The 24,287-nt window shown below is 37.8% G+C and overlaps 2 protein-coding genes across 9 annotated transcripts in view; one reads left to right on the top strand and one right to left on the bottom strand.

Moving 5' to 3' along the window:
* The window catches only part of LOC135212728 (ras-related and estrogen-regulated growth inhibitor-like), a 21,019-nt gene extending 14,528 nt beyond the window's left edge, over positions 1 to 6,491 (bottom strand). The window contains exons 1-2 of the mRNA XM_064246437.1: positions 5,804 to 6,491; positions 3,445 to 3,579 (exon numbers count right to left, since the gene is read on the bottom strand). Coding sequence (XP_064102507.1) covers positions 3,445 to 3,579; positions 5,804 to 5,834 — 166 coding nt within the window. The 5' untranslated portion in view covers positions 5,835 to 6,491. The remainder of the gene's footprint in view (positions 1 to 3,444; positions 3,580 to 5,803) is intronic.
* A 12,067-nt stretch (positions 6,492 to 18,558) lies between these two features.
* Positions 18,559 to 24,287, top strand: part of LOC135214510 (nucleoside diphosphate kinase 7-like) — a 46,694-nt gene continuing 40,965 nt past the window's right edge. For 5 of the 8 annotated variants that reach the window (XR_010314390.1, XR_010314389.1, XR_010314387.1 and 2 more), the window contains exon 1: positions 18,559 to 18,752. Coding sequence is in view for 1 of the 8 variants with exons in the window: in XM_064248911.1 (XP_064104981.1) it covers positions 18,750 to 18,752 (3 nt within the window). In the remaining 7 variants the exon portion in view is untranslated. Of the gene's footprint in view, positions 18,753 to 18,843; positions 18,873 to 24,287 lie in introns of those variants that run through there. The other 3 variants (XM_064248911.1, XM_064248894.1, XM_064248917.1) reach the window with 3 other exon arrangements.

The following is a 24,287-nucleotide window of genomic DNA, read 5'->3' as shown; positions in this document are numbered from 1 at the left end:
GGTAAGCTTTCTTCCGCAGTCATTCCTCTTATTACTCTCCCCCCGCCCCAACAACCCTATATACCCCTACCCGTACCTCCACCGTGCTCCGCCGAGCAAGTACAAACATAATGTTTTAAGGTGGTTTCTGATCCTAAAGCCGCGTCGATAGTTTACAATCTTTTGTGTTCATCCAGGGTCGAAGCCCTACCGTTAAAACCATCTCCCGAGTCCAAGCACCCTTTGTTGTGGTCATCACTAAGGCGAGGACGATAACAATCTCGGGACCTACGCCATGTAGACGAACCATTTACTTATTTTAGTAGTGTTTCTCCGTTCGTTCACACGAGAGTACTCCGTATCGCAAAGATTTACGACCTATGTTTCTCTTTTTTTTTTTTTTTTTTTTTTATTTCACCTCCAGTTTTATGGTGGCAGCAAACTATGCGTCTAGACGCAAGACTAACTCTGGGTGAGTTCCACATTTTACCTGGTAAAAAAAAAAATGATAAAAAAAAAGTTTCTTGCCTCTCGTTAACAGTTTAGTTTAACGGATGGGCCTACTCAGCACTGTTCAGTTTCTTGAGAATAATCTAAAACTTTCTCTTGTCAGAGTTCGACCAGTAAGTGGAGGGCGCTCGGAATTTATAAATTATAAAAAAATAAAAAATGTGTTATCTTAATTCTATTGCCAGAATAACACAGATTAAAATTTAAGGAAATTAATATTCCTCTCTTTCATTCATGTGCTTTCCATAGTTTTTACATGTAAACCGTGCATGTATACAATCTTTCACATGTGTATCCAAATCTACGTGCTACTGTTCTAGATACAGATATACATTTATTCCATTAGAGCTCAAGTAGTATTTCTCAACATTCACCTGAAAAATTACCTTGTGTTGTTACAAAGCAGCGACGATAACAGAGAGAGAGAGAGAGAGAGAGAGAGAGAGAGAGAGAGAGAGAGAGAGAGAGGCTTAAAAACTGTACGTTGTACACTGTCTCGCATTCATGTACAGTACACAACAGCTATTAGATTTATCGGTGACTTGAGAGGACGGGTCAGCGGGACAAATCTGTGACAACATCTCTCTTGCTGTCTCCGACATGGCTGGCTATCGCAAACTACACGGTAAGCAACGCCAGAAGTTTCACTCGCAACAACATCCGATTCTAAAATTGGTCCTTGACACCCGGCTGGAATCTCGAGTCTGTCACAGATCTCGATTACAGAGGAAGGTAGCGGGTAGCGTAAAAGAAATGTACATCTGGAACTTGTAATACATTTTAGGAGTCTGATGTGAACGGCACATAAAGCCAAAAGTACCAGATATACATAATTACTACACGGTTTCACGACATACGTGAATCATCTTTGCATGTATTTCTTTTTTATTTTGGTAATTATTCAATGGTTTCATAATATCCTAAATGTTTAATGGCTTCATGATATCCTCAATGTTTAATGGTTTCATAATATCCTCAATGTTTAATGGTTTCATAATATCCAAAATGTTTAATGGTTCCTAACCTAAAATGAATATTTAATGGTTTCATGATGTCCTAAATTTTTTAATGGTTTCATGATATCATAAATATTTAATGGCTTTATATCCTAAATGTTTAATGGTTTTATATCCTAAATATTAATGGTTTCACAGTATCCTAAATGTTTAATGGTTTCATAATATCATTAATGTTTAAAGGTTTCATAATATCCTAAATGTTTAATGGTTTCATAATATCATTAATGTTTAATGGTTTCATAATATCCTTAAGGTTTAATGGTTTCATAATATCCTTAATGTTTAAAGGTTTCATAATATCCTAAATGTTTATTGGTCTCATAATATCATTAATGTTTAACGGTTTCATAATATCTTAAGGTTTAATGGTTTCATAATATCCTCAATGTTTAATGGTTTCATAATATCCTAAATGTTTAGCTGTTCGGTGAAAACTACCATCAAATACTAGCATCAAACAACACATCCGGAAGAATTCAATAAAGAAACTAATTCTGTCGTGACCTTTCCTTGTTCGTGTCGTTAATACAAGCGGATGAAGCTAAGGACGTGAATTACGACTTCCGGGGTTCAGGAAAGCATTAGAGAAAAAATGTTTCTTTCATTAGTATTCGGCTTTCCTGTTTAAATCTAAATATGTTAAGGCTTCATTAGGAAATCGTAAACAGCATCGTATGCATGAATGCACTTACCTATGTAACAACTGCATGTCAAACAAACACACATAAAAACATAATTCGATGTCAAAATATATACTTCACGCACAAAAATACGTTCAATGGACTTATAAAGTAACAACTTTTCAAGGAATTGGACATACGCACACAATCGTTAACATACAAACATACAAATATACATAAAAATAGTCCGAGTACGTATTCAAAAAATGCATTTCACCTTGTCGAACATATCCAATTGCAATCAGGCACACACATACGTACATAAATTATACGCACAATGAGAGATAAACAAACAATCAGTCACAGCAGCAAACGCATCATACACGCATAAATCTTCATTGTATGTATGTATGTATGTACGCAAGAACATCGCGCTAACAACAGGGATCCAGGGACCAAGAATCCCGGCATGTCAGGAAGACTTGGAAAATCCCTAATCAAGGTCCAGCGTCTGTCTGGTTTATGATAATGCGACAAGTAATTGTGTTGTTCTGCTGACGATTCATCATTCCAGCATGTCAGGAAGCCAGGAGTTTTCTGGTTGCCGAGGGGCAATTACGGCTAATCGTTTATATTAAAAGTCTCTCTCTCTCTCTCTCTCTCTCTCTCTCTCTCTCTCTCTCTCTCTCTCTCTCTCTCTCTCTCTCTCTCTCTGAGTTCGTTTTATGGTGGCACCTTTTCAGAGCTAAGAGTGTCTTTCGTCTGTATATATGTATATATATGTACATACAAACCTACGTGAATACATAATTTTATAATTATAATATATATATATATATAGATATATAAGATATATATATATATATATATATATATATATATATACAGGCAATCTCACAATAACTACAATACAATTCTACAGAAAGTTACTCCCTAAAATCCCTTGCTAATTTAGCTATCATCATTATTGAAAATAATAATACCTATCATTACTCAGATAAGCTGGAACCTAATTGCAGAACCAGAACTCTACAAGCCTAAGGGTCCCGGTAAGAAAAGCAGCCCAGTACGGGGAAAAGTAATCCTGACAAAGGGATAGAACGAAAAAGAGAGAAAAAAAGTTAAAACAAATAAGAAAAACACAAATTACGAAACGAGACTCATGAGAGCCGCATAAAAAAAGAAGAAAAAGCATTTGTACCACGAAAAGAGAAACAGGTCTTTTACCCGAAATATACTCGCAGACGCACATACGTACACAGATATATTGCAGATATGGATAACCCAATTCTTTACGTATCTTACTGTCTACTTACCAGACTTGCCAACGCCTTCGGCCCCAAGCACCACGATTCTGAGCCGGGCGATCTGCTGCTGCATTCTGGGCCTGCTCTCACGCCCCGTGGGAGATGGGGGCATCTTGTCTCGCTCCTCGCCCCTCATCTTCTCTCCTGAGGGAAGAAAAGGGAGAGATAAGAGACAACAGAAGATGAAAACCTTTGAGAGAGGCGTGATTACCGGACAATTTGAACAGCGAGTCGTGACAGTCAAGGTGGAGAATCCACTTCGATAATTACGAGTTTTTGGATAACAAGCTTTCTTGGTGATCATATTTAATCACATACTTTTCTGGAAAGTATTTCAAAGGCTTTGCATATTTACAGAAAAAATTTAAATTTACAAGGATTAAGATCAGCACCTTTATTATTGTTGTTGCTAAGCAATTTGGCGTTGTGTCAACACGATTCTTGCTCGTATAAAGCCTGAACGCCTTTAAAATATAACTTTTTTTCTTTACTATTTTTACATCTTCTAAGTATTAAAAATTCATACTAACTCGATTATTCATAAATATTGCAATATTGACTGATGGACTCATAGATTTTATGCATACATGGCGAGCACTAGGACATCTATGGCCATTCAGCCTTAAAATCAATGATTAATTTAGCTATAATTTATTAAAACTATAAATTAAGATAAAAATTTTACCCCCCCACAAAAATAGTCTTCAAGAGGAATTAAATAAATCTGTAAAATCTGATTCTGAAATAAAAAAAGGTAATTTCCTTTAAAAACATTAGTTTCCTGATATCACAATTATTATCAAGTACCTCACTCGTGGACTTATTCGCAAACAGCCAAAATTTGAAAAGAATTCGCGATGAAGTTTAACCAGTTTTCGACTTAAAGATTTTTCCTACTGAAAGTGCTGGCGGTAATATCTTGTCTCGCATTTAATCGTTCCTGTAACAACCGGCCTAATCCCAGTTCTTAGGCGGAAGGCAGAATTACGGCGTGAGTCAGCAACAAAGCTTTGGAGAGCCGCTCTCCAGTTTGAAGCCGTGTTATTTTCCGGTTTTTTCTTTGGTCTTTAGCCATGCGCAGAATACTCTCCTTCAATCTTTTCGCAAACGTCTGCGCCACAAGCTTTGATGACATTGCTGTTTCAGAGGGATGACCCAGACTAATGAATTATATTAAAAGATCCCATGTGGTGCAGTAATAGTTTAACAAAATGCTTCTTAAAATCTCCAACTATAATAATAATAATAATAATAATAATTCGTTTTAGTTTAGCTTTTTATTAACATCTACGCGGGGAACAAAAATGATCCTTGTTGTGTATTGTTTCTAATTTACGTTTGGATAAGCAAACAGAATGATTAACTTTGCAAGGGCTCCAGCACCCCTCGTCATGAAAAATGTTAATCACCCACATTAATTCTGATGGATGTAAAGGGAGACCTTGAAAGCTTAATATTTCTTTATTTTCATGCTAATATACTTTTCAAAATTGAACAAGAAAGGTCTCCTTTTTTTTTTTTTTTTTTTTTATTCCCGTGTATTTGCCAAGCTTCAAATTCATCCAGAATATAACTGAAACAAGCGACTCATCCTTACACGCTTTTCATATTGCATCTTGATAATTTTCTCTCTAGAAACAATCTATTTTTCCGTCCATATATAAAGAAGAATATTATTCAATATGGTGATTAAATTTTATTAGTTGTAGCAGGTCCTTCCAGAATTAACACACGCACGCAAACATATATATAAATTTAAATATATATATATAATATAATATATATATATATATATATAGATATATTATATATACATACATGAATCGTTTATATCATCACCGTGATTTATTTACAATCATTAAGCTACAAATGTCGTTTAATATCCAATAGACTCTACCTAGGAAGTAATATATTTACGCATGTGTAAATATACTTACATATATTCAAATGTAAATACATAGTTGTAGCGGATCCCTCCAGAATTAACACACACACACACACACACACACACACACACACACACACACACACACACACACATATATATATATATTTATATATATATATATATATATATATATATATATATATTATGGGCACAAGTCACATGAAGTCATATTTTCTTTATAAACGAAAGATAATAAATCAATTATGTTTGCTTTCAGTTCCGAAGGACGTGACGAAGTTGTCTCCCCTTTACGTAAAAGGAATGAAAAATATAACTGGTACTATCATATGGCTGTCAATCAAATACATATAATAGAAATAAGAAATAATTGCGGTCCTTCGCGGCATAAACTTACTTCCAATTAAAATGAAAGAGAACTAATGTATACATAAAATTATATGAATATTCAACATTACTTACCCGACTGATTTTGTGGCTGATTTCGACACATTGGTGGTTTTTCTTGCACGCACCTTACACAAAAAAACAATTAAACAATTTCACACTTTCGTTCAGGGCAACGACAAAACTTTTCCTGGCGCAAACGGCAGAAGCGGAACTTCGTCTAACATAAACGTCAAAAGAAAAAGAACTTCCTCTAAGGTAAATGTCAAAACCAGCACCGATGACATGCGTGAACTAGCAGCCAGTAAATGACAGATTTCAGGAGATTTCAATGCTGCAGAAACAAGCAATCCAAGCGGCGCTCATCCGGAGACTGGTTGCCGCTCTCGAGCTTGCTAACTTCTTTTGCACTGGTTCTCTCTTTCTGTCTTTCTCTCTCTCTCTCTCTCTCTCGCTGTCCCGATTGACCTTCTTCTCAGTCTGTCTTTTCGGTTCAAGACCGACTTGTTCAACAAGCAAGAAGGTCAGTAGCCTTTAAATGCGGTGTCACGAGCGCTGCGGTGATGTGCCATCCAAATCTTAAAGCAAAGAGCGACTAGGAAGAGGCCTTCGCATCGGGAGAAACATTCTTCTCGAGACCAAATAGCATCCCTCCCAAGACCATTTCCTATTGACTCTTGTTTCGCAGACGATTCGGACGCTCCACCTTCAGTCCAGACACCCTCTGCCCAGGCTACCTTGTCGTCGACTTAGAGGAAGGTGAAACAGCGTAAGCATTATGAGTGCGCGCGTGCGTATGTTGGTGTTGTGTGCTGTACTGGCCATGATTGGCCCAGGTAGGAATCTTCCTTTTACACCTGAGTGATTTTACGTTAAAGTTACTCAGCTAGTATTTGGTACTGGAAAGGTGCACTTGTTGAGGATATGTTACTGGATGCCCAATGGATGAATTTACCAAATCATTCTTATTGACTTTTAAAAAAACACGTGGAATTAGAGTTGACGGAGGGACCTGGCATTGAGCAGGAGGCAAGATACCAGCTGTTGCCATGTATTGTGTGCATGAGGCACTAAACAGCAGGGCATTCATCACAATTTTACGCTAAATAACTTCGTTCAAGACTTTTTTACTTCAAATGCGATTCATCACATGGAAGTTATGAAGGATCTAAACACTTTTTGCAGCATTACAACTAGAATGATTTAGTTCTATGCTTATACTCTGCATGAAGTCTTTCGGTCTTGGCTTTAGACATATCAATCACTTTCAAGAACCCGAGGAGAACGAAATTTTTTGCACGAACGTCGGAGCATTCAGAAACGCACCTTTGCCCAGGTCTCAGGGGTCGCGTTAGACAAAGGGACTAAAAACCATTCACCGCAGAGCCCGTAAATAAAGTACTACTACTTTCCTATTGGGCGGCTGAGCACCCTCGACCAATCACGGTAGAATTTTGTTTTTCCGCCTTCGTCGGAATGAGCAAGGGCTGAAAAGGCCACGAATCTCCTGGCGCCGCTTAGTCCGCCTCTACAGTCCCCACCAGGTGCTACATTGCCGGACCACTCTTACCCGACTCACGCTGTCAGTTTTTACAGGACGGGATTTGCCACCCGCCCCCCCCCCCCCTTCCAAAAGCCCATCCATCCCCTTCCTTTTTTCCTCCAATTCGTACAATTTAATTTGCCAATCATACTTGCGCTGGCAAGTATCATCACCAGTAGTTAGGTGCTTGTCGACGGTCCTGATGAGACCTTTGACTGGCTGCGTCGTTGATACTGGTCAACTTGACCTCCGTGCCATTCTGGAGGGTGGGCCTTCCTTCCTTTTGATCATTTCCTAATCGAACGGCGCCACGAAGGCGTCGCGCGTATCGACGTTTCAGTCTACTAATCCGTTTATACGAGATCCGTGCGATTGGAAGGTGTTCGGAATACGAATGAGGTAGAGAATGCGAATTTCCGATTAGTTACAGTTAATCTTTAGCCCTTTGGAGTGATACGGATTCCCAGTAGCATACAAATATCCACTACCATTCCGATGTAAAATCACTTTCTTCTAACAATTAAGTGTTACGAAAGCCACTATTCTTCAGTTACAATAACTGTTAATGTCCTTGAAAAGCAGCAATTGTCAAACTGACATATGGTCTTTCAGCTTTTTATTACTATGTGTATAATATAAAAAATAGACAATTCAAACTTTTTAATTTACTACTTACATACCATTTGGTTCAGAAATTTGGCACGGTGTAAGTTTATTTAGTTTACCAGGGATCGAGTGATACGATGATTTGCATAATGTTCTCTCTCTCTCTCTCTCTCTCTGTTTATGAAGACGGTGAGATGGCAAAAACTATATAACGGCCGCAGTAGCAGTCAAGCTAGGTGAAAAACATATGTCACCATTAGATGTCATAGTAAATGAAGTACCATCCCTGACGTAAATTGTACGCACAGACGCTCGCGCAGTTTTACACACTCACACACTCTCTCTCTATCTCACACACACACACACACACACATTATATATATATAATGTGTGTGTATATATATATATATATATATATATATATATATATATATGTGTGTGTGTGTGTGTATGTGTGTGTATGTATGTAGGTATGTATATGGTATGTATGTATGTATATATATATATATATATAGTATATATATATATATAATATATATATATATATATATAATTAATTTTATCACATCACCTTGATTCATATACATACATCAAGCTACACATGTCCTTTAATATCCAATTCGCTCTACCTCGTAATTAATATATTTTCATATATGTTAACCGAAGGGGAATTATTTATCTGATAATCATATCGTCCTCTCGTGGGTTCGAACTAGCGCCCAGCGGACAGCGGAGAAATCAGGACTTCAGTGAGTTATCGATTTGACCAACAAGTGATACTCAGGTATTTGCAATTAGAATCGATATCCAACCCCCTCTGCCATGTTAACAAAAACTTTGTCTGTTCATGAGCCTTTCCTCGATGTCCTTATATTAGGCTTCTACTTACGTCATCGTACATGTACTATATGTATATATGTATATTAGTAAGTATGTACGGGTATTAAAATGTCGATAACAGACACTTATTCAAAATACGACATGCCATATAAGCAAGGAAAGTGTCCCGATGCTCGCACGATTCCTGTATAAAAGCGCGAATCATTGAGGCCGCATTTAGTCAATGAATGGGGATGTGAATTCGAGACAGGATTCCGCGCATACCCTCGCATGGTAATGAGAAAATGTCATCCGTGGGAGAGGACCTTTTGGGACCCGCAAAGAATAAGAAGGTGTTTAATAATTGTTTCCTTGTTTACATGCGAACGTAACGGTGCTAGTTCTGGTCTATCTTTAGTCTATCTTTAAAGATAACGAAGTGAAGTTATCTTCAATCTGCAAGAAGAGATAATGGAGCTGTCTTTCATCTGCATTAAGAGCTGGTGGTGCTGTTCTCATCTATGCATATGACTAATAAAGGTATCTCTTATTTATATTTTCAGATCGCGTCCCTATTTGCAAGCATATTTACGATAGCGTAACTGTCTCATCCACATTTAAAGATAGCTTAGCTATCTAACATCTGTATTTACTAAGATGCCTAACTGAAAGTGTCTAAATCTACAATTCAAGATGATGGAACCTTCTCTCAACTACAATATATTTATGAACATTGGAGGTTTCCAGTTGGCATTTATAAATAGCGGCGGTTTGTCACATATACTGAAAGGCTGGGGCCTATCAAACTTCTCTCTCTCCGCTGCATACAAAGGTACCTAATGGGAATATTTCTCCTCAGTAAATAAAGTAAAGCTTTCTATGATCTGCATTCAAAGATAAATGGGCTGCCAATCATTTGCTGCAGAAAAGGAATCCCTGCCCAAGGATTGGCGTGTTAGCGTCACTGATGTTAATGATCATGTTTTGTGCGTAGATGCGATATAATTTGTTATTGCAAAGTAGACATAGTTCGCGTGGTAATACATGTTTTAAAAATACGAAAGTATGTCATCAGGAATTCACATAAATCAGCGTTGGCCATCAAAGGAAAATGAAAAGAGATAGTAAAGAACGTAGTGCCTCTCCTTAAAAGAAAGAAGGTTATAGGGCTTGGATAAAACTGCATCTTGGAAGTCACTCCATAGAAAATGGGCGCATGTTACGGAAAGACTTAAAAAAAAAAAGCTATGATATGCTATAAACTATGGTGTTTAGCGGGCGGAGGATCAAATGCCTGATTATACTGGATATAAATAGGAAGAAGCAAAAACGAGAAATTAATTGGTCGTATTTGCAATAAAGTTGAATCATAAAGAAGTGGGAACTAACATTTTCTCTGAAGAGGCAATGCATAATATGACAGACACAAATGAAATGAACAGATGAAAATAAAGATAAAACATGACGGTGACAAATTATACTCGAAAATTTGACTTTGATATAAAGCGAACACGACGAACGAAGAAACTTCCATTTATAAAGAGATGGCAATCACGCAACTATTTTCCATTACATAACAAAGACCCGAATAGAGAAGATGTGAAAAAAAAAGAAGACAAGAATGAAACGTATTTTTCCCCGAAGACAAAAGGCGTTTATACGATCGTTGTAAGAGCGTGATTACAGCCAAGTAATGAGGCATTCCGTTGCCCAGGGCAAGGCTACGAGTCCCGCCCTTTCGTTGTCGAATCAAATTCCCTTTGCGAAAAGCGCATGCGCATGGAATACGCCAAGTAGATGTTATCAACCCCTTTGCTTATTTCTTGAGGGATTTGTTGCCGAGCATATTTTTTTCTCGGATAAATCTTCGTTTATTAGACACAACACTACGGAGATAACAATAAATTGTCATTTGATAAACCTCAGGCAGTAGAATAATTGTAGATTTTATTTGCATACCAACTGATGAAGATATCAGCGTGTACAGAATTCTTGGGCTTTAATAATCCACAGGTATATATCGATGCATTATCTGTAAGTCCGGAGTACTTTTCACATTCATTATTGTTAATAATCTACACTCTCCTCTCGCTCGCAGTCGATTCGAAGTTGATATAGTACCGATCTTCTGATAGCGGTGGGACGACTGAAGTTAATATTCTTTATGAAGCTCAGACGGCATCTGCTTTGGTCAAGACCTTCCTAGACAGGAACATTGTGCTGCTACTCATAGAAAAGACCCTCAGACGTCAACGGCCATTGCAACAATGAGTTATCAAGAACGTTGTTTCTGCTTATTCATTGCATAAATGGTAGAAACACCACTGAAACTTCTTCGTTCCTGGTTTGGGCTGGGTAATACCAAGGTCTAAAGAGCTTTGGTTAATACATTATACGTTTCTTTCCCAAGGACAAGACAGACACGCCGGCACTTACTGACAATGTACGCATATACGCATGTAAACACACTCACAGATACAATAATCTTCACAAGAAAATAAGCGTAAACTCACGCTTATAGATCGGAGCACGTACCAGGAAATTCGAAAACTGCTCCAATTATCCGCGGTCATGTAAACAGCCCACGGATACTCCCTACGACTTCAAACCTGGCTGACGGTGTTTACTTTCCCAAATATGTGCAGTGTCTCCAGCCCACGGCTAGAAGGAAGTGACTGCTCCGAATGCAAGTTCTGAACTTTTGGAGTTGCCACTGTTTACGATGTGTGTTCGTGTGCATAAACCCTCAAGAGTAAGTTACTTTTATCTTTTCTGTGTGCATTTGACTATGCACTCATTTACCGGGAGATTTTAAAGTTTGCATATGAGCTAACAACAATAAAATGCATTTACTTACATATGAAGTATAATGGCGAATAAGGATAAAGTACATAATCACATAAGTTGGAGAGTGCTTACGCAGGCAAGATACAGTGTTTGAACGTAAATAACATGACGTCGGTGAAAAGTTGTCTCCACCATCAAAAAGTTTTCCAAGGTGACCGCCGTTTTGGTTTGTATGGTGTTTTTACGTTGCATGGAACCAGTGGTTATTCAGCAACGGGACCAACGGATTTACGTGAATTCCGAACCACGTCGAGAGTGAAATTCTATCACCAGAAATACACATCTCTCACACCTCAGTGGAATGCCCAAGAATCGAACTCGCGGCCACCGAGGTGGCAGGCCAAGACCATACCGATCACATTACTGAGGCGCTTAAGGCAACCGCAGTTCACAATGTCACTTATAACGTGGTTATTCCACACCTGAGTATTCCATATAAATGCTCTTGTCTCAAGTCAGTTATCCAATTTACCGTAATCTGGACTGAAGTACCGTCAGTCGAAATAAATGGTTTTGTCTAGTTAACAGGGTTTGTATGGGACTTTAAGTTCCCAAGAACATAGTCAGATTAAAATAAAAAGACATATATCCTCCCTTTTTTCAGCTGAATCCCCATGCGATAAAACACTTTTAAATGAGCCTTCTATACTGTTCATATCTCGAATGGCCCATTTTGTCATTTTCATCATTTTCATCACAGTCATTATCACCTCTGGCATTTCCCTATGTACCTTTCACGCTATATAACGAGAAACTGCTCTCGCTAATATGGCTGACTTTTGTCTCTAACAGTATTTTCTGAACCATATTTCGGTTAGCAAATTTCCGAGATGTATACTTACTATAGTAGATTCACATCAACCGTGCATCTGATGTCTAGGCCAGTCCCTTACGATGCTCCTGATTGGCTGTTGATAAGCCAATCACAGGGCTGGAAACTCTCAGTCTCTCGAGAAGAGTTCATGTAGGTAGGATGTATGCTGTACCGTCCTCTCCTGAGGGATATGTCTTTCAAAAGTATCCCTCAGGAGAGGTGGAACATACATCCTGCCTATGTGAACTCTCTCGACAGACTGAGAGTTTCCAGCCCTGTGATTGGCTTATCAACAGACAATCAGGAGCGTTGTAAGGGACGGGCTTAGACATCAGATGCACAGTTGATGTGCATCTACTATAGTATTGCACCAGCCCGGTTTTTTTTTCTCCATGCCCCTAGGCTATGTTAGGGGGAAACATAATAGACATTATTTTAAAAAAGATTCTATGTTTCAATTTTGAGATGTGGCGTCCCGGAGGTGACAGTCTCTTGACTCAACTTCATCACACCGGCATCTCTGTTCTGGCTTATTCATACAGTCCTCATAGGTTTCATGGCTGCTATAATGATGTCTAAACGCCTGTGTCTTGTATTAGGGTAGAAAAGGTATATTCTAAATTATTTTCTGCTGCTATCATCGAATAGTTTCACTGTAAACAATATTTTTAATGAGCACCCAAATTATTTCTCAAAGTTGATTGTTCATCCCGTTGATGAATTGGATCAAACTGCTCTTTTGAACTTTTTTTTTTTTTTTTTAATGCCTCTTCGTTCCAGTCGGGTGTTCTAAGTCTGGAGGTCTCCACACCAGGTTTATTATTTACTTCAATACTACCACACTAACAGACCACCCTGCGTGTAAGCCCCAACCAAGAAAGGGCCAGTTTTACATCCAGCAAAAAAACTGACTGTATTTTAATACATCCAAAATTGTTTTTTAGTCTCAGAATAAAAACTCAATATATACCATGATTCTCTCTCTCTCTCTCTTTCTGGTGATTAGAAATTAATTTCTCGATATAGTGTGGTTCGGATCCCACAATAAGCTGCAGGTCCCATTGCTAAGTAACCAGTTGGGTCCTAATCACGTAAAAAAAAAATTCTAATCCTTCGGGCCAGCCATAGGAGAGCTGTTAATCATCTCAGTGGTCTGGTTAAACTAAGATATAGTTCACTTTTTCTCTCTCTCTCTCTCTCTCTCTCTCTCTCTCTCTCTCTCTCTCTCTCTATTTCTGGTGATTAGAAATTCATTTCTCGATATAATGTGGTTCGGATCCCACAATAAGCTGTAGGTCCCATTGATAAGTAACGAACTGGTTCCTAGTCACATAAAAAAGAAAAATAATATCTAATCCTTCGGGCCAGCCCTATAGCTGTTAATAATCTCAGTGGTCTCTATCTCTCTCTCTCTCTCTCTCTCTCTCTCTCTCTCAAAATTCAAGCTGAAAGAGATCCAAAGCGAACAAATACTCTCAGTTTTTATCGATTCTAGAAAGGGAACATTGTATTTTCCTGTCGCCAATCTGATAAATGAAAAGAATTGGATAGGAATATATGATTCATGACATCATCGAAAGTGTGTTTTGGCCGCAATGAGGATAGCACCAGGTAATCAGAATTTGCTCTCCCCTATTTGTACTCATAGGCATCATTCAATGATGAATGAATTGGTGGATGTAAAAATGAAAAATCAACTACATACGAGGCGCAGCGTAATGACTGGTGAGCGTGATGCTATAATTGCCGAGTGGGATAAACAAATTGCATAGCTTGAGAGTGTACGAAGGGGTCACATGATGACACAATGAACTTTCCTCGGGTCATTGACTCAAAGATTGAGAATATCATGGAGATGGAAATGGTAGGAAGTGAAATGAAGATGGGAGCTCCTATAGTCGATTCACATCAACCATGCATTTGACGTCAAGGGGTTGGCCTAGACGTCAAATGCACGGTTGATGTGAATCTACTATAGCATAGATAAAAAAAACATAATTATGCAGATATGGTCAAGGGAAAACATATGTTAGTAATAAAATCAACAGAAAATTCAGACAAAAGCGCTGAGAAGGTAACGAGAGTTGCTGACTCCCCGAAGGATATTCCAATTATTAATACGACGTCTCCATCAAAGAGTAATGCTATAAATTTTTCTGATGCGGGCAGTAGAGATGAGGCAACGACCAGGGTGCGTAACAGTGTAGAAGGTACTTAAGCAAAGGTGATTGGGAAATTGAAGCCAAAAATAATGACCTGTAGCGCTTATGATGAGATAAATGGTATGGTTGAACTGTTAATTGACAGACACGACTTATAAATCCTATCCCTGATGTAAAGGCAAAGATAAAATTGCCACTTAGTAAACCTGCTGCAGGTGGGACTGCCCACTTCATTCTCAAGTGTGAACCTGAGATTCGCAAGGCTGTGTACACGAGAATGGTAATCTTTCGATGGGGAACACTTAACAAACGTGACAGGTATCATGAGCTGACCTATAGTGTACTTCTATTGCCATATGTATGGGCATCCGGAGAAGGCAGTGGTGGATTTAAGGGCGGGGGAGGGTGCCCACCTGGTCACGTGCCCACCCCCATGGATACTAATAATAGAACGTTGTTTTCTTTCAATAAATCAATATTATAGTACCAAAATTGTGATTAGTCAATAATTATTTCAACAACAAAAACAACTATACAACAACAAATACCACCGTGTGTATGTGTGCATACATATATGGATATTGATATATATGTACCACATGTGTATACATGATACATATTATTATATAATAATAATCCTAAGTGGCCCCCCACCCCCCGGGGAGCCCCCTGAATGAAAGACTTCTAGATCCGCCACTGGGAGAGGGATTGCATAGAAAGAAGAGTGTCTCTGGTAAAGACAGAGGTCATCACGTAACAAAAGAGTGCAGGTCGAGTCACTCGAGTGAAGTATAGTATATAAATTGTTCGAGACAGAAAAGAGAAGACACCGGCCATCGTCGGGTGAGCTCGAGAAACTGGAAAGTTTTGGAAGTGGAAATGATGAGAGTACGATAGTAGATTCACATCGCCCATGCATCTGATGTCTAGGCCTGTCCCTTACGACGCTCCTGATTGGCTGTTGGTAAGCCAATCGCAGGGCTGGAAACTCTCAGTCTCTCTCGAGAGTTCTCATAGGCAGGTTTTTGTTCCACCTCTCCTGAGGGATGCTTCTTCCAAACGAATACCTTAGGAGAGGTGGAACTTACATCCTGCCCATGTGAACTCTCGAAAGACTGAGAGTTTCCAGCCCTGTGATTGGCTTATCAACAGCCAATCAGGAAAGTCGTAAGGGACGGACCTAAACATCAAATGTACGGTTGATGTGAATTTACTATAGTGGCAGCGCCGATCATGGATACAAACGTTAAAATCTTGAGATGTGGATTTATAAATATTCAGTCTGTCGGTAATAAAATACTGCAAATTAGAAGGTTGATCCATGAAAAGTCTGTTGATATATCGGTCGCTGAAGCATGGTTATGTTATTATGATACTGCTAAGATAAATGACATGACGTCTCGTGCTCGTGCTTTCTTGCACATCAAAAATAAGATAGGTCAGTGATGCCAACCCCTCTAACTGTATGCCCCCTCCAGGAGACGAGAAATTACCCTACATAACTGAAAATGACCCAACATTCTGCGGCTATGATAATAAATACATCTTTAGATTATGTTTATATGCAATATCATGAATGCTGATAAGCATATTGATCTAAACCTACCTTGGTACAATTACCCTACACTTGAAAATATTGCCCTGCTGTCCTAAGATTTTGCCCCATGTTACCCTACGCTTAGGCAATTACCCTACAGTTGTCAACACTGAGATAGGTCGGGGGCACGATTTGCAGCCTTCTATGATGTAACTTAAAAAGCATAAAGAGAGAGAGAGAGAAAAAAAAAAAATATACAGAGCGGCTTCGGGATTCCGCCTGTATTGTTTGAGTTGCTTTGGCTCCTTATCGAAGCTAGGGTAATGTTTAATTAAAAAGTGTGCAATGACTAATCAAAACAAGAACAGCCTCAGATGGTCTCAAGTTATTGGAGCTATGATGCGATTCGAATGTAGTACGCTGTAGAGCTTGTAAATTTGCTGCTCCAAGATTACAGTAAGCTCCTATTTCATATTAGGATTGAAACTATTAAGTCGGTCAAGAAAAAATGAAAAATTTCCCTTTTTTCTGAGCAACATACATTATGGGTTTGCCAATTAACATAGAGTGCGCCGTACAGAAATCTCAGATAGTCATTATTTTTATCTATATGTCATTATTATGACAAGATGAGTTTGCGTGTATCGCAGAGGGCCTTCGGTAAAGGATCTCAAAAAAAAAAAAAAAAAAAAATGCAGCAAGCAGTTCATGTCTCTTCCTGTTTCTGTTAGCCTTTCCCTCCTTCAAAGGAGCGCCTCGGTGGCGTGGTCGGTATGGTGTTGGCGTACCACCTCGGTGGCCGCGAGTTCGATTCTAAGGCATTCCATTGAGGAGTGAGAGAAGTGTATTTCTGGTGATAAAAGTTCACTCTCGACGTGGTTCAGAAGTCACGTGAAGCCTTTGGTCCCGTTGCTGAATAACCACTGGTTCCCTGCAACGTAAAAATACCATACAAACAAACAAACATCCTTTAATGGCATTGCATTAGCGTCTTCCAGGAAAAATATAAAAAAAAATCCCCTCTTCTCTCTTCAACTGATGGATCGTGGACGACTTTCCTGTGCAGGAAACTTTCACCAAATGAGCTGTTTCATAAACTTAAAAAAGGCCTATCAGCAGATCATAGAGACCTCCCACTTTTTTCACATTTCACAGAATCTATTCATCCCTGCCGAGGTTTTCCCGCTCTTCCAAATTGTACATTCTTTTCACTAAGCTATCATCCCCCATCCTACCCACTTGACTGACCCATCCTTGAACACTGTCCATCCTGTGACCAGAACCAACCTTTCTAAGACTTTTGATGCCACTTCATGTGGTGCACTGTAGGCATTACTCAAGGTTCTTTGTAGCGTCCCTTCAGCCCCTTTTGCTGTACCTACCACCGTTTACAGTCTCTTTCTTATATTTTACTTTCTATCCTCTTCTCACAATGAATTCATAATGCAACTGCAAGATTTTACTCTTGTTACACCTTTCAAACCTGTTTCCTGTCAATTTCCGTTTCAGTGATGAATGACCTCATAAGTCTCAACACTTGGTCGTTGGCTTAAATTAAAAAAATTTTCCGTATTATACCTCCAATTTTTTTTTTCTAATTTTCATTCAACATCTACAAAACGCTTCTATAACGGAGATTTGGCTCAACAATCTTTTTATACATTCCAACCTTGATCCCATAGACGTTTCCAGCATTTTGCAGTATCCTGCTACTTTTCTTGCTTCACTTATTGTATGACATAACCATAATACTACGTGTCTCACTCTTTATAATATTTTCTGTAATACTCTCTCTGCGATATATATATATATATATATATATATATATATATATATATATATATATATATATATATATATATATATATATATATCACAAACTGTTCTAAAATACGAACAATCATATCAGTAACAACCGGTTGACAACAGCAGGATTTAAACTACAATTGACAGCCCTGGAACGCTTTTTCCAATTACTTTTAAGTTTGTAACAATTTCTTTTTTATTTAAGCTTTGTTCTACGAATTAATTGCATCGGAATGAGGGGAAGGGGGTTCTTCATTAATTTGAATTTAAACACACACACACACACACACACACACACACACACACACGCACACACACACACACACACACATATATATATATATATATATATATATATATATATATATATATATATATATAGTGTGTGTGTGTGTGTGTTATATATATATATATATATATATATATATATATATATATAATATATATATATATATGTGTGTGTGTGTGTGTGTGTGTGTGTGTGTGTGTGTGTGTGTATTCAGGATCCAGTAACAAGTTGTAAAATGTATACAAGTGACAGCAATGCTGCCCAATGCACCATTACAATCATAATTTTAAATAGCGAGTATTTCAGGCCAACTGTATATTCTTGTGTAACATGAAAAATGTCACTTTAAAATGCACTACACAAATGCCCATAAGTACTTTTCTTTTGTTTTATTTTTAAGTTTGCAAACAGCAGACTGCCCAGTGCCCAGTTCAAAACCAAACAAAACACTGACGGCTGTTTTGTTTTGATGTGCAACATGAGATAACGATTAATCTCGCTGTCATATTCCGTAGGATACTTACTAAGCTAATCTGGTTATCTCATAAATCTTAGCAGATACCTGCCGGTAGTTTTCAAGTCGCTGAGAAGAAATATTATGGTAAGATCAAGTATTAACAAATTATAGGTCTAATAAATTATCAAATACAACAAACGCAGATAGCTAGTAGGTATAAACTTACCGCTTACCGGTCATTGAGTGATTATCTATAGGTATTAGGTAGGTCTATGTCAGAGGAGTAAAATAACAGTAATAGCTATACCTAGGCCTATGGTTTTGGTGAATAGTATTACACATATTGGAAATGTAGCGTAGGTTGTGTCCAGAATTAACTTTGAATTTCACCATTTCACTGTTTCAAGAGAGAGACTTACCAATGTTAGGTACCTAGGTAGTACGTAGCCCTATGTAGATTAACCCCTTTCTAAGCCATAGGCTTGGTATATCGGATATCTTCGTGTGATCCATTACACTTGTGTCTTGTTTTCGTATATAGTAGGTAGTATAGTAGGCCATGCTAGGCCATTTCGGTATGGTTTGCGTACCCAGATCAGAGATAGATAGGTTAGATTAAGATGCCCGAGGTGTACCTACGTATCTTTTCCCTTTTAACTTTTATGATTTTCTAACTTACGCTTAGAGTTCATACTGTAATAGGCCTAGGCCCACTACCTATACTAGGTTAGACTTGTAGGCTGAAAACTGAATGTAAAAGGCGTGCTAATCACGTTGGCCTAGCTTAGGGTCACAGCCACCAGAAGTATATTCTTACTGTTGGAGATAAATGTTTGGGTGATTCTAAGAAAGAGCTCCCCATTACATTATTGTTTATTAGTTAATGATATTTTTTTACTTAATATAGAAAAAGGTGTACATAGTACCTAATTCAGTATATGTGAAATAATTTGATAATTATAGTTCTAAAAATAATGAGAAATTTACCATCTTGTTTAGACTGTAGCTAGCTATTAATCACTTTTATCCCCGAGGAGTACCTATTGCTAAACACTGCGTACCGCTGAGCTTCCGCCATTTTTAATATGAGACCCTTGGGGATGAAAGTAGTAAGCCATAAATAAAATATGGTAAATGTCTCATTATTTTGGTAGCCTATATTTTTCTATTTATCTCACCTGTACTGCATTAGTTAGTAGTAGTATAAGCCATACCTTTTCAGTATTGTTTGGTCATAAAAGTTCATTAATAAATTAAATCTCGATGTGGAGCTTCCTGAGAATTAGGTATACCCAATTACTAGCTAGGTTATCCTGTAGCCTAGCCTAAATTCATAAATTTTGAAAATGCGTAGTTTACTGAAGGGTTACACCAGTATATTTTTACATTGGCTACTATATCTCAGTCAAAGTTTTGCATCTTAGGTGCTCTCCATTACTTGACTAAGGGTTCTCCTTAAATTTGGGGATGCATATTTAACCTAGGAGGCAGAATATTACAGATTTCAATGTTATTAATATATCTTAAGTTGCCTAGGTTCCTCTTTTAAGATAATGTCACATGAGTTGTTATTGTTGGCATCTTGGAGTGCTTTGCCACCATGAAGTCGTCAAAAATTGTGTTTTTCATGATAACCATTTTGTGTGCTTCATGGGTGACTTCATACATAATTGCATTTAGCTGAGTAGCTAATACTGTACATTTAGTACCAATAGCAGTGATCAGCAACTGCCCCCTGTTGCTAAAAATAGACATCAGGCCAGTGCGCATGTGCATGTTTACATCAAGCAGGTCCTACATCTTCCATACTTTCTTTTGGTACCATTTACCTCCGTCAATGGTAATAATGATGTCCTCTTGACATCCTGAGCCTATACAATCCTCACACTTGAAACAAGTGGAAGGTTACATGAGTACTTTGTATTTTTATATTAGAAAAGAGAGAGATAGAGATAAAAACAGGATATAATAAAGTATAATACTAAGGTCAGTATGACGTTATTTCCACAAAGACTCCAATCGTACTTAGTTGGGTTACTGTATTAAATATACATGTATACTAATGCAATATATAGTATATATGTATAGGATTTTGACCCACTAGAAACGCTCGGAGTCTCTCTGGTTATTTCATTCAATACTTCATGATACATGTTTTTGTTCTCACTTTTTTTACAAGCTGACATACTGAAAGATCTTGCACACTGCTAAACACAAAAGCAGTGCTGGGAACATAAGTTTCTTTCAACGTTATCTTTGGAAACTTCCTTGCTATGGCCATTACAACATAATTCGTACTGATTTGTTTGTCCGACCTTGTGTTGCTGTGTGTATCACGTGACCAGCTAAGCACAAAGTGATGATGTAGTTGCCGATCGCTGATATACAGTCAGTTTATAATTTTCATCTTTATAATTAAGGGATAGTTACCAATTACCTATTTAATTGGCTGTCATATAATAGCTAATGTGTCATGGGCCAAGGCCTGCAACAATTCTGACCTACTTATTAAAGGAAAATGCTCCCAGAAAGTAGTAACTATATTTCTATTTGCAATGCTTCCATTGTTGTGATTTGATGTGTTTTAATATCAGTTAGAGGGATGTGTTTTAGACATATTGGACATTGTTTCATTCTTCCTGCATGAATGGCAGCAAAATGACGAACATGCTTGATTGCAGTTTTTCTAACATTACAGTGTTAGCTGTTTGTAAACTTTGTTGGCAAGATGCAGAAGATGCCTGTCACACTGCCATTAGTCTCATGCTCTTAAGCTGTAGCATAATTTAACCCACAAGGTGCGGCATGTCGCTAAAATCGATGCCTTATATGCTGCGTAAGTACAACGTCAATATTAGCGACGCCTTATTTTTAAATATCGCGGTTTATTTAGCCCCTCCCCTTAGCTCTGTTTCAGTGATGTCAACAGTCTCACCAGCCATTCAGCTCACTCTTGGACATAAAAGATGCCAGATGTCTCTTAATCATAGGTATAAAAATAGCATAATTGTAAACCTTCCGTCAGCCCCGGGGGCCAGGAGCAGGGAGGCTTTCATATCTTTAATTTACAACGTTTGAAAATTTATATAAATCTTTGTTTATGTAAATTTTGGTGATAATGGCTTTTGATGATAATGCTTATTCTTTTCCATCAAATACTGATACAGAGATAGATAATTATAGCGACAGTGAGGATGTAATATTGAGTTAGAATTTAGTTTGCATATGTCCGTTAACATACACACACATATACAGTGGGCCCCCCGTATTCGCGTTCTCCGGATTCACGGACTCACACATTCGCGGATTTCTCTTGGGAATGTTTCCCCGTATTATTCGCGGAAAATTCGCGCATTCGCGGTATTTTTCTATAAGGAATATCCACAAATTCCTGGTTTTTTTTTATCAATTTCATCATAAAATGCAGTTTTGTGATAAAACTATTGAAAAAACCAAGTATGAAAATTTTTAGTGGTTTTTCTTGAGTTTTAACTTACAAAATAGGCTGTTTTTAGCATTTTTATAGGGGTTCCAAACATTCGCGGGTTCTAACTATTCATGGGGGGGTCTGGTATGCATCCCCCGGGGAGACCACTGTACACTGAATCAACCAATTAATAACTGCTGTATATATTTTGCAATCTTATAGGTGTTTCTTGAATAGCTAAGGAGTAATATTGCCAAGAAAAAAATTTGAAATTATCTCAGAAAATATGGCGTAAAGCATTCCAAAACTAAAATGCATTTTTTGAAAAGAATGCAGGTACCATCCTACTTACAACCAAGTTTGGTTCTGACCCACTGGTTGTAAGTCAGAATGGATGTAAGTCGAACCTTAGAAAGTGGCCAACATACTGGGTAGGGTATACTATCAAACCTTTGCTATATAAAAGTGCCTACTTAGTACTGTAATGTAACGTACAATCATTATTTCAATCTTTTTACCATAATGTACTTCTACTAATACATTTTAATCATTTATGTAATAGTATAGTATATTATGTACAGTCAGGCAGTGAGTTACAATGGGGTTAGGTTCTTGCATGCATGTCAGAAGTCGATTCTTACGTAAATTGGTTTGCAATTCAGTCTACAGTACAGTTAATACCAAATGATGCTGCAGATAGGGCAGGGTAACTCAAACTGATGCTGCCTGAGTGATGAGAGTTCTCATGAGATGGCGCAGTGCCAAGTAACTCAATGGTCAACTGTCTGAAGTAAGGTTGTAAGTACGAGTGGTCGCATGTCGAGCAGGTTGTAAGTCGGATAGTAGTTGTGTTTTCTTTCCAAAATATATTCTTTTCAAATATTAATTTTCTAATATCTTGTATTTCACATTTTATTATTAATCTGCGAAGTAAGGAGAATACAACTATGTATAACATTATGTGATAAGTTAAAAAATGAGCAAGAAAATATTGGTTCCATTACTGATATTGCTAATTCGTAATATTGCCGTCGTCCTTTGGTAGCAACCCCTAGCACCTCTTGGGTTAATCTAGACATGTAGACAAAGCTATTGTAAATTTGTTTTTATTTGCTGCTGGAAAAATATGTCAGTTTGTGAGGTTAGGGAGTCTCTACTTTGCTGCGTTCAGCAACAGTAGCATCTGTAAATAAAGTGGAACCTCTACATACGAAAGTCCCTACGTATGAAAAATTCAGGTTACAAAAGCAAAGACGAAATTTTTTTGCTTCTGTGTACAAAAATATTTGAGGTTGCGAAAGGGTAAAGTCCGAGATTCGCCCGGGCTGCTGAGAACAATTTTAGAACTTGTGCACCGCCAACTCAGCAGACTCGCCACCATCCTCCCGCTCTCCCACTGGTTCCTGATGCTAGTCACCGCCGTAAGATCCTGCTCTCCTATTGGTCAGCATCTGTCCCATCATGCCTCTATGTAAAGGTGTTCCTTGACCATTTTTTGTGGCAGCATTATTGTAAACATACGGAATTAGTTTTTTCACATATATTTTGTTTGTTAACGTAAATTTGCGTTGGTGATTTCGCTTTCGTTGTACTGTAAGTTACTTTATTGTGTTGTGTGTGAACTTAATGACTTACGTTATTAGCCATGGGTCCCAAGAATGTTGCTGAAGTTCACGGAAAGAAGAGGAAGGCTTTCTGTGGAGACAAAGATGGAGATAATCAAGAAGTGTTAATATTTTCTGCCATTTGTTAATGTGTTTCGTAAAGTTTAGTGTTAATGTTTTCTGCCATTTTTTAATGTGTTAAGTAAAGTTAAGTGTTCATGTTTTCTGCCGTTTGTCCTCCCCTCTGTCGCTACTTTCGGACATCACCTCACTCGATAGGTAAGGTACCACATTTTACTATATACTTACGTACATGTACACAGTATTTCTTGTACCCTGTACACTAATACACTATTTACAGGTACAGTAACGGTTAGGTTAAGTATTGAATGGTCCAAATTGTTGTATTTCATTGTTTATTGGTCAATTTAGCTTTATTATAAAATTTACTGTGGTGTTTTTGTAGGGCTTGGAACGAATTAGGCAATTTACATGTAAAACGTAGTTCTAGATACGAAAAAATCAGGTTACGAAAGCCGCTTTGGATTGAATTAATTTTGTAACCTGAGGCACTACTGTTTATGAATTAATTCCATGTGTATGATACCACTAACAGATTCTATGCTTAGTCACACTGCGCTGATAGTC

Source organism: Macrobrachium nipponense, chromosome 19, assembly GCF_015104395.2.
Source record: "Macrobrachium nipponense isolate FS-2020 chromosome 19, ASM1510439v2, whole genome shotgun sequence".
In the NCBI taxonomy this organism is placed as follows: domain Eukaryota; kingdom Metazoa; phylum Arthropoda; class Malacostraca; order Decapoda; family Palaemonidae; genus Macrobrachium; species Macrobrachium nipponense.
This window is presented reverse-complemented; position numbering and strand designations above follow the sequence as displayed.